Source organism: Sinocyclocheilus grahami, unplaced genomic scaffold (genome assembly GCF_001515645.1).
Source record: "Sinocyclocheilus grahami isolate Dianchi unplaced genomic scaffold, SAMN03320097.WGS_v1.1 scaffold2694.1, whole genome shotgun sequence".
Taxonomy (NCBI): domain Eukaryota; kingdom Metazoa; phylum Chordata; class Actinopteri; order Cypriniformes; family Cyprinidae; genus Sinocyclocheilus; species Sinocyclocheilus grahami.
In genome coordinates this window covers 5,708-14,971 of record NW_015507872.1, presented here as the reverse complement: position 1 = coordinate 14,971, position 9,264 = coordinate 5,708, and the positions used below count along the sequence as shown (strand labels likewise).

The 9,264-nt window shown below is 37.7% G+C and overlaps 1 protein-coding gene across 1 annotated transcript in view; it reads left to right on the top strand.

Moving 5' to 3' along the window:
* Nucleotides 1-3,684: 3,684 nt before the first annotated feature.
* The window catches only part of tatdn1 (TatD DNase domain containing 1), a 6,273-nt gene continuing 693 nt past the window's right edge, over nt 3,685-9,264 (top strand). The window contains exons 1-10 of the mRNA XM_016261894.1: nt 3,685-3,804; nt 3,959-4,024; nt 4,357-4,406; nt 4,481-4,544; nt 4,677-4,820; nt 6,141-6,183; nt 6,253-6,338; nt 6,431-6,471; nt 7,130-7,206; nt 7,283-7,360. Of these exons, the coding sequence (XP_016117380.1) occupies nt 3,726-3,804; nt 3,959-4,024; nt 4,357-4,406; nt 4,481-4,544; nt 4,677-4,820; nt 6,141-6,183; nt 6,253-6,338; nt 6,431-6,471; nt 7,130-7,206; nt 7,283-7,360 (728 nt within the window). The 5' untranslated portion in view covers nt 3,685-3,725. The remainder of the gene's footprint in view (nt 3,805-3,958; nt 4,025-4,356; nt 4,407-4,480; nt 4,545-4,676; nt 4,821-6,140; nt 6,184-6,252; nt 6,339-6,430; nt 6,472-7,129; nt 7,207-7,282; nt 7,361-9,264) is intronic.

The window sequence follows — 9,264 nt, the reverse complement described above, 5'->3', positions numbered from 1 at the left end:
TAACGCATCTTTTAGAGGTCAATAAGGTACTAAAGAGTACAGTGCCCCGGTAACTTTTTTCTGCTAGTGTATGAATGCACATTAATTTTCTTCTGTTCATCTGTGTGTTTTAGTGTTTGGTGTTGAACTCTGTCTGTCTGAGACAGGCTCTGTTAGATTCAGTCATGCATGTTTGTTGTAGGAGCGTGTTAATGCTCCAAGCTCATGCCGGTTTAGTGGTTTCCAGTTTAGTGGTGATGCTGGTTACACAGAAAATCACACACACACTGCATGATGATATAAAAATACCGAACTGGTCTCATCAGTCAGGAATGTCACAACTCGTCATCATCTGGATGAATATCTATATATGGTTATTAATTGACTGCACTTTAAGATCAGTGTTTTAAAAGTTATTATAAGCAGGCGAGACGGGCACGTTTGAGATTAACAAATATTATTCATTAACCACAACAGCATGCAAACTCATCAGGAGTGAAAAAAGTGTGCAAATGTAATATTGCTAATTTTTTAGTTTTTAGTTAGTCATTTTTATTTGCCTCAAAGTTCATATTCATATTTTTATATAAAAATCTGCTCATGTATACCATCATATCTGCTGATACTGTACACCTCACAACATCAAATACCGTGCAGGTCTTTAAAACTAAATCTTTATGTTCAGACACACGTGTGATTCAGACATAAAAACATTAATAATAAAACACCTGATTGATTTCAGAGGCCCGTTTCAGCACTAAGTAACTATGTAACGCTCTAGCGGTTAATAAACAGAACTGCACGCATCCCGCGGAAGAACATTCCAACTGGATCTACTTCTTTAAGTGTATGTCTATGGCGATTCACGCAGGTGTGTGTTACTCCGCAGCGGTGACCAGCCTACAATAGTCCGAATATAAGCACTTATTATAAGTGTACCGGAGTGATTCGGAGTAAGAGAAAAAAACGCGGTTTGGAAGATTAATTCATGATGTACTCGCTCATTATATAGGCTACATTTTGCACATTTTGAACACAGAAAAGTTACATAGTGCTGCTTTAAGTGAAAACTCTGAGTATGTTAACCCTGAAATTAGGGAAACTCTGGGTTTTGCGTTTCAGAATGAGAGGTTTGTCAAACCCGAGAAAGCAGGGTAATTAGTCAAGCCCGTTTCTGAACGAGAGGTAACTTATACTCAGACTCAGTTACCATGGGAACACTCTGTGAACCTAACCTGGTCTGGAGCAAGATTTCTTCATTAAACCCAGAGTTTCTTTCGGTCTCCTCCGCTTTTTAAAGCGCAAGCGATGTTTAAATACATCATTCTTTCACATTGCAAAAAAATGCTTTTCTTAGGCCTACTGAGTATTTTGGAATCTAAATTAAGTGCATTTGACTTAAAACAAGAAACATTATCTTAATGCAAACGGAAACAAGATTATTTTTCTTAACCCATTGGCAGATAATTTGCGAAATAAGAAAAATACACTTAAAAGACTAAATACCTTGTCATTTTTCTTATGTAGAAAATGCATTGACTGGAAACAACAAGACAAAAATACTAAGTGAGAAAAGCATTTTATTTGCAATGCTGGTACATTCAGTGATTGGGAGAGGATTATTTAGATTTTTGGGTCATATCCACATGCATATTTATTTGAGCGGTAGCATTTGTAAATGGTATAACATCAGGCACGCACAGCACATTAGTATAATTACAATATGTGTGTAGTTTTCTGAACACAAACCCATTGAAAATGAAGCTGATTACTGTATTGAATGGAATAGTTTGAGATATATCCCTTAAACACCACCACAGCTGTTAGATTTATTTGGTCATCTTTATTTTCTTACAAATACGAAAGCAACAGCCTATTCTGTTGGTTGAGTAGAAGTCAAATGTTAATTGCATTACTCTAATTAAGAAATGCAACAGTTTGGATTAGAGAACATTTAATTAAGCTCTTTAGACGATGTGAGAAAAGCTGAAATACACACTGAATGATGTTTATTTAATATTACAAATGATTGTAAAGTCATGTAGGCTACACTCGTGAACCCTTTATGCTTCGAGCTTTACCTCAAATGAATAATGTTTTTACTTTGTGTTTAGCTGCTTTTTTTTCTTTTGCCTGTGGGATACCATGAAAATTAATATGAAAATGGTGTGTGAAACCATCCAAAATAGTAGGATTCATAGTGTTGTGTTCAGAAGTCAGTAATAAGTGAGAAAGAGCTTTATTAACAAGTATGTAGTTTACACACACAAGGAATTAGACTTCAGGAGCTTCCAGTGCAGAAGAAAGTGCGACACACATGATAGTGCAGACACACATAGGAATCATGTTTAAAATGTTAAAACCTGTTTAACATTTCAAAACTCTTATTCAAGTGTCTATCGCATTTTACAACAATGAAACCCAAATGTTTTGTCAGCCAAACTCTGTTTTCCTGTCTCCTCCTAAGATTAATATCTTTTGAGATTAATATAAAATTAATATTTCAGTAAGTTTCAAATGTTCATTTTGTCAGTTCTCTGATATGCATGGGTTAAAGGGATAGTTCACCCAAAAATGTAAATGTGATGTTTATCTGCTCACCCCCTGCAGGGCATCCGAGATGTAGGTGGCTTTGTTTCTTCAGTAGAACACAAACGATGATTTTTAACTCCAGCCGTTGCAGTCTGTCAGTCGTATAATGCATGGCAATGGTAACAAAATCTATGAGAGTAAAAAAAACATGCACAGACAAATCCAAATTAAACCCTGCGGCTCGTGACGACACATTGATGTCCTAACACACGAAACCATCGGTTTGTGCCAGAAACCCAACAGTATTTATATCATATTTTACCTCTAATACAGCACTATGTCCAGCTGCTTTGAGCGCGCACACGGCATCCGGTGCGTGAGGTGTGTAGCGCTCTGCCGTAGTTTACGCGAGCGCCGGAAGTGATCTCTCGCACGTATACGTCACTCATTGTTTACACAGTGTGTCTGTGTCTGTGTCTGTGTCTGTATGTGTGTGTGTGTGTGTGCCTGTGTGTGTGTGTGTGTGTGTGTGTGTGTGTGTGTGTGTGTGAGTGTCTGTGTCTGTGTCTGTGTCTGTATGTGTGTGTGTGTGTGTGCCTGTGTGTGTGTGTGTGTGTGTGTGTGTGTGTGTGTGTGTGTGAGTGACTGTGTGTGTGTGTGTCATTAAAGGTCAAACTCAATCTCCTGAATCAGCTACATTTTCTCAAATCAAGGCTTGTATTAATGCTTCCTGTGAATTGTATTCATAAATACGTGTATGAAGAACTTTTCAAGTCTTTAAAAAGTATTATTTGTAATCCCTTCTATGCATGAATAGTGGGAAAAGTCCCTCTTTAATGTGAGTTATTTAATTGTAGTCAATGTATTTATTACCTTAAAGTTCTTAGTTAATTATTTGTAGTTTAGTTTACTTCCTGTTATGTGCAGTGGTTATAATTGTATATTGTATTGGATGTGTTTACTGTATTTATATTATATGAATTTCCATGACACATACAGTGCATTACTTATATATGTAGAAGATTTGTTGTGCTCAAAAATAAAAATAAATATTCCACAAATAATGTGAAACCCTGAAATCTCTTCTTAAGTCTTCTTTTTAAAGTATTATGCTAGTATAATATTCAAATTCAGCCTAGAATGATTATTTAGACCACCAATCGAGCGCTTCCGGGCCGCGAAGCCCCGCCCACTCCACCACGTGTTCTCTGTTTATGGCCGCGTTGAGAAGCGCCTGCAGGTTTTATTTTTCTACCTCTGCTAAAATCACAATGACTAACTTCAAATTCATAGGTGAGCGACGCTGGCGCTAACAGAACCTCGTAATGTGATGATTTCATAAACGCGCGATTATTTGCCATAGCAAACACTGAGCAGCAGATCTAACTACGGTACAGACAGTATTAGTCACAAAAGCACGTGATGTATGATATGATTGTTTATGCAGATATTGGCATTAATCTGACAGACCCGATGTTCAGAGGAGTTTACAGAGGAACTCAGAAACATGAAGGTAATGACACCGACAGCTCATTAGAATTCATAACGACTTAATGATCATAATAATAATCTGCAGTCAGTTCATGAATATTCATGAGTAGTGCATAAAGAGAGCTTTTAAATGCATTTCAATATTGTGATGCTATATAAGCTAAAAGTGTGTTGTAAATTGTTTTACTATATTTGAAATATTTGGCTTGGATGCAAGCTTATAATATTTTTGGTTTTCTTAATAATAATAATAAAAAACAAAAGCAATTCCGTAATGTGAGATATTTCCAAGTGCATCAGGATAGAGTAAGTGTAGGGTGTATTTCCTCCATGATGAGGTGTGTTGTGTGTCAGATGATTTTCCTCGGGTCGTGGAGAGAGCGCTGGAGCTCGGCGTGCAGAAGGTCAGCAAAGCTCATCATGCATTAATCATACAGTATGTGATCAGAAAGAGATTGATCCTGATGCTTCCTCACAGTTCATCATCACTGGAGGAAACCTGGAGGACGGCAGAGACGCGCTCAGACTCGCGCAGACTCGAGGTGCTGCTGACACATCCCAGAATCACTCTCACAATCAAGATTGTGGTCATGTGACAACTGTAACAGCATGTGAACCAGTGTTTCATTGTAACGTGTTTTATAATTGATACATTAGTATCCGTTGTATTTCAGAGGAGTTCTTCAGTACGGTGGGCTGTCACCCGACGCGCTGCGCTGAGTTCGATCAGCAGGGCTCGGATCAGTACCTGGCGTCTCTCACGGAGCTGAGCCTCAGTAACAGAGAGAAGGTGATCGCTGTGGGAGAGTGTGGCCTCGGTAATAACATCATGACATCATCATCACATCATCACCCCCACATTATCATCATCGCATCAGATCACCACATGACATCATCACATCATCACATAATAATCACACCCTGACATCATCACATTATAAGTATCACATCATCACATCATAATCACACCCTGACAGCATAATCATCACATCAGATCATCATATTAGATCATCACATCATACATCCTCATCTCATCATCACATAATCATTGCATCATCACATCATCATCAACCATGATATCATTATCGTAATATTATCACATCATCATCATCTCATCATCACATCTTCATTTCATCACATCATGACATGACATCATCACCACCACATCATCATCATAATCACACCCTGACATAATCATCATCATAATCACACCCTGACATCATCACCACCACATCATATTATAAGTATCGCATCATATCATAACATCATATCACACCCTGACATAATAATCATCACATCATAATCACACCCTGACATCATCACCACCACATCATCACATCATAATCATCATCATGTCATCACCACCACATCATAATCATCACATCATAATCACACCCTGACAGCATCATCATGACATCATAATCACACCCTGACATCATCATGACATCACATCGTCACCACCACATCATCATCATCACATTATGACATCATATCATCATCACATCATGATCTGATGTGAAATCACATCAGATCATCATATTAGATCATCACATCATACATCCTCATCTCATCATCACATAATCATTGCATCATCACCAACCATGATATCATTATCGTAATATTATTGTAATATTATCACATCATCATCATCTCATCATCACATGACATCTTCATATCATCACATCTTCATTTAATCACATCATGACATGACATCATCTCATCACATCTTCATCACATCATAATCATCGCATCATCATAATCATCGCATCAATCATCACATCATGATCTGATGTGAAATCACATCAGATCATCATATTAGATCATCACATCATACATCCTCATCTCATCATCACATAATCATTGCATCATCACCAACCATGATATCATTATCGTAATATTATTGTAATATTATCACATCATCATCATCTCATCATCACATGACATCTTCATATCATCACATCTTCATTTAATCACATCATGACATGACATCATCTCATTACATCTTCATCACATCATAATCATCGCATCATCATAATCATCGCATCATCATCTCATAATCACATCGTGACATCATCCTCACCGCGTCTTCATCCTCATCCTCACTGGTCTGTGTTGAACTCTCGTCTGACTCTTCACAGATTTCGACAGGCTGGAGTTTTGTCCCAAAGAAACGCAGCTCAAGTGAGTGTTTCACACATTCCGCTGGCGATTTCTGAGTCGTCGTGTTCATCACGTGTGTTTCTCTCACAGGTACTTCGAGCGGCAGTTTGATCTGGCAGAAGAGACGCAGTTACCCATGTTCCTCCACTGCAGGAACGCACACTCAGAGTTCCTGGGTGAGTCTCGTCTGGAGGAGTGTGTGTGTGTGTGTGAGATGATGAGTGTGTGACAGGTGATCTGACATAAACACTGTGTGTGTTGCTCACAGACATCATGAAGAGGAACAGAGAGCGGTGTGTCGGTGGAGTGGTGAGTGTTTGACATTACATTTATTTCTATAGCACTTTATACAATACAGGTTGATTCAAAGCAGCTTCACAGGAATACACAGGAAAATAACAGTGTTAGGGGCCGTTCAAGCAGACCGTGTGTTTGCGTCTAAAAACGTTTGCGATGTGTTTTTGAGTCGTGATATCTCCAGATATATTCAGTGACATAGATATTTCTACCCAGGCTCTTTTTTTAAGAAACGGGTTGTAATAATCGCTTAAAGAAATGTTATATAATTCAGGGTATCCAGACTCTTCCACTATGAGCGCCTCCTCCGCCATGCTGCCGTCAAATAAAGCTGTTGCCATGCTAACTTGCTACTGTAAACAAAAGCTGGCAACACTTGCCCCGCCTCCGGGGTCTTCTGATTGGTCCACTGTTTTGGAACTGACATTGATGAGCGGCGCTGCGTGTAAAAGTCTCGAGATGCGAGTGCAAAGGTCAAACACATCTGTCTAGCGTGTTTACATAGAAAAGCAATGGTAAAGTAGTGCACTGGAATGGAAAAATGCGTTCTGTGTGAACGGCCCATTAATGTTGCAAAATTCATCAATTTTGAAAACAATCCAAAAGACAAAAGTGTCATTATTCATCTATCTTTTGGCATAATCTGCTTGTGTTCTCCTGTGTTTGTCAGGTTCACTCGTTTGACGGCTCTCTGCAGGACGCGGCGGCTCTGGTCGATCTGGATCTGTACATCGGTATCAACGGCTGGTGAGATTCAGTGCATCTGAATGACGTTTGTCTCTGGATTTATTCATCACTGACTCTTTCTGTTTCTGTATTTCAGCTCCTTGAAAACAGCAGAGAATCTGGAGGTGATGAAGTCCATCCCGACCGACAGACTGATGATCGAAACAGGTTCACATTAACACTCACAATGCAGCTGTTTTCTGTGTGAATATCTGTTAAACTGTAATGTATTTCTGTGATGTGCAGCTGTATTTTCAGCATCATTCCTCCAGTCTTCAGTGTCACATGATCTTCAGAAATCAGTATAATATGCTGATCTGCTGCTCAAGAAACATTTCTGATTATTATCAATGTTGAAAACAGTCGTGCTGCACAATAAGTTTTTGGGAAAAGTGATGTGTTTTTTTTTTTTGGTTTTTTATGAACAGAAAGTTCAAAAAACAGCATTTATTTGAAATAGAAATATTTAACATTATAAATGTCTTTACTGTCACTTTTGATCAATTTAATGCAGCCTTGAGGAATACAAGGATGTAGAGTATAGTAGAAGTGCTGTTTTTTTAACTTTCTATTCTGTGAATCCTGAAAAATAAAATCTAGCAGTTTCCACAAAAATATTGTGCAGCACGACTGTGTTCAACATTGATAATAAATCAGAAATGTTTCTCGAGCAGCACAATGGGTTCGTGAATCTTTTATACAGATCAGAACTTCAGAGCTCGAATCACAAATAAAACACAATTCACAAATCTTTTTTTATTATTTCTTTTTTTAATTATTATTAAACAATAGAAAACATGAACCATTAAGGCAGTACAGTTATAAAAAAGAAATAAAGTATAAACAAATACAAATCCCTTAAGAAAATTAACTGTGGTTTTACTATAGTAAAACTGTAGTAACCATGTTTTTTTGTATAACTGCAGTTTTACTATAAAGACCAATCATACATACAAAAGTATGTTTTTTTTCACCTGATGCAGTTTTCACTGCTTTAGGATGAACAGAACTTTGGATAATTTCCTCATCTAAATCAACTCTGAATAAAGAAAAGAGAGATTTAGAGACCTATTCTCCTATGTTCTCTTTTGAGTCGTCAAACAATCCAAAGAAAACATCTTTAAAACAGAAAGAAAAGTCAATTACAAAATGAGTACGGATGAACATTATATACATCTGACCAAAGTTTCTCTGTGTTCAAAACAAGTGAATGAATCTTCCTCAGAAGAGACAAAAACAGCAGCTCACTTCAGTGTCTGACTTGTATTAGAATTACGTCCATAAGCTTTTTGTGAAATTTGGATGATCTGTTGTTCCGACTCTTCATATTTAAGGAGAGAAGTATTAATTTCTTTAAAAAAAAAAAAAACTTTTTTAACTGCTAGTGTAAATGCAAATGAATTGCATATTAAAACAATGGCAGTCTGTGGAGTTTCCCCACTCAGAGAGCCGAGTAAATGAGTGTGTGCTTTTATTTATATGCACACCTGTGTTTGTCAGGAGCGCAGCTGCTCATGCACTCTTTAGTCACGCGTGCTAACGTTTTAACACGTGTAGCCTTCAGCTCGTGTGTGATTTGTGTTGTGAATCGTTTGGAAGGGTGATCACTGACCCACAATGCTGACCTGTAGTGTTCAGCTCCATAAATACTACACACACACCAAAAAATAGGTTCTTCAGCAGTTCTTTGGGGTTGTTAAGGTGCTATATATCATCACTGCCATACAAAGTATCTGTTAAGCCCCTGTATAGTTCTTTAAAGGTTTTCTAACTCTCTCTTATAGTCTATTCGCTTAGTTGGAAAATGATTAAAAAACAACATTAAATTAGATTGTATTTCCTGAAGATAACGTGATTCTCAACCTTTTTGTCCCCAAGCCCCCCCCATAAGGAAATATTCCAGGGCCCCACACGAGACTTTTTGACCTCAGAAAAGCATAAAAGTGATTCAAAAGTATATAAATTCCCATTCATAGCAAACATATGAGAGTGGAGAGACATCTCTAAAATCTAAGGAGGAGAATTGGGTTCCTCTTATGGTTTTACATTGATGAAGCAGCTTTGAATATGGTGCTCTAT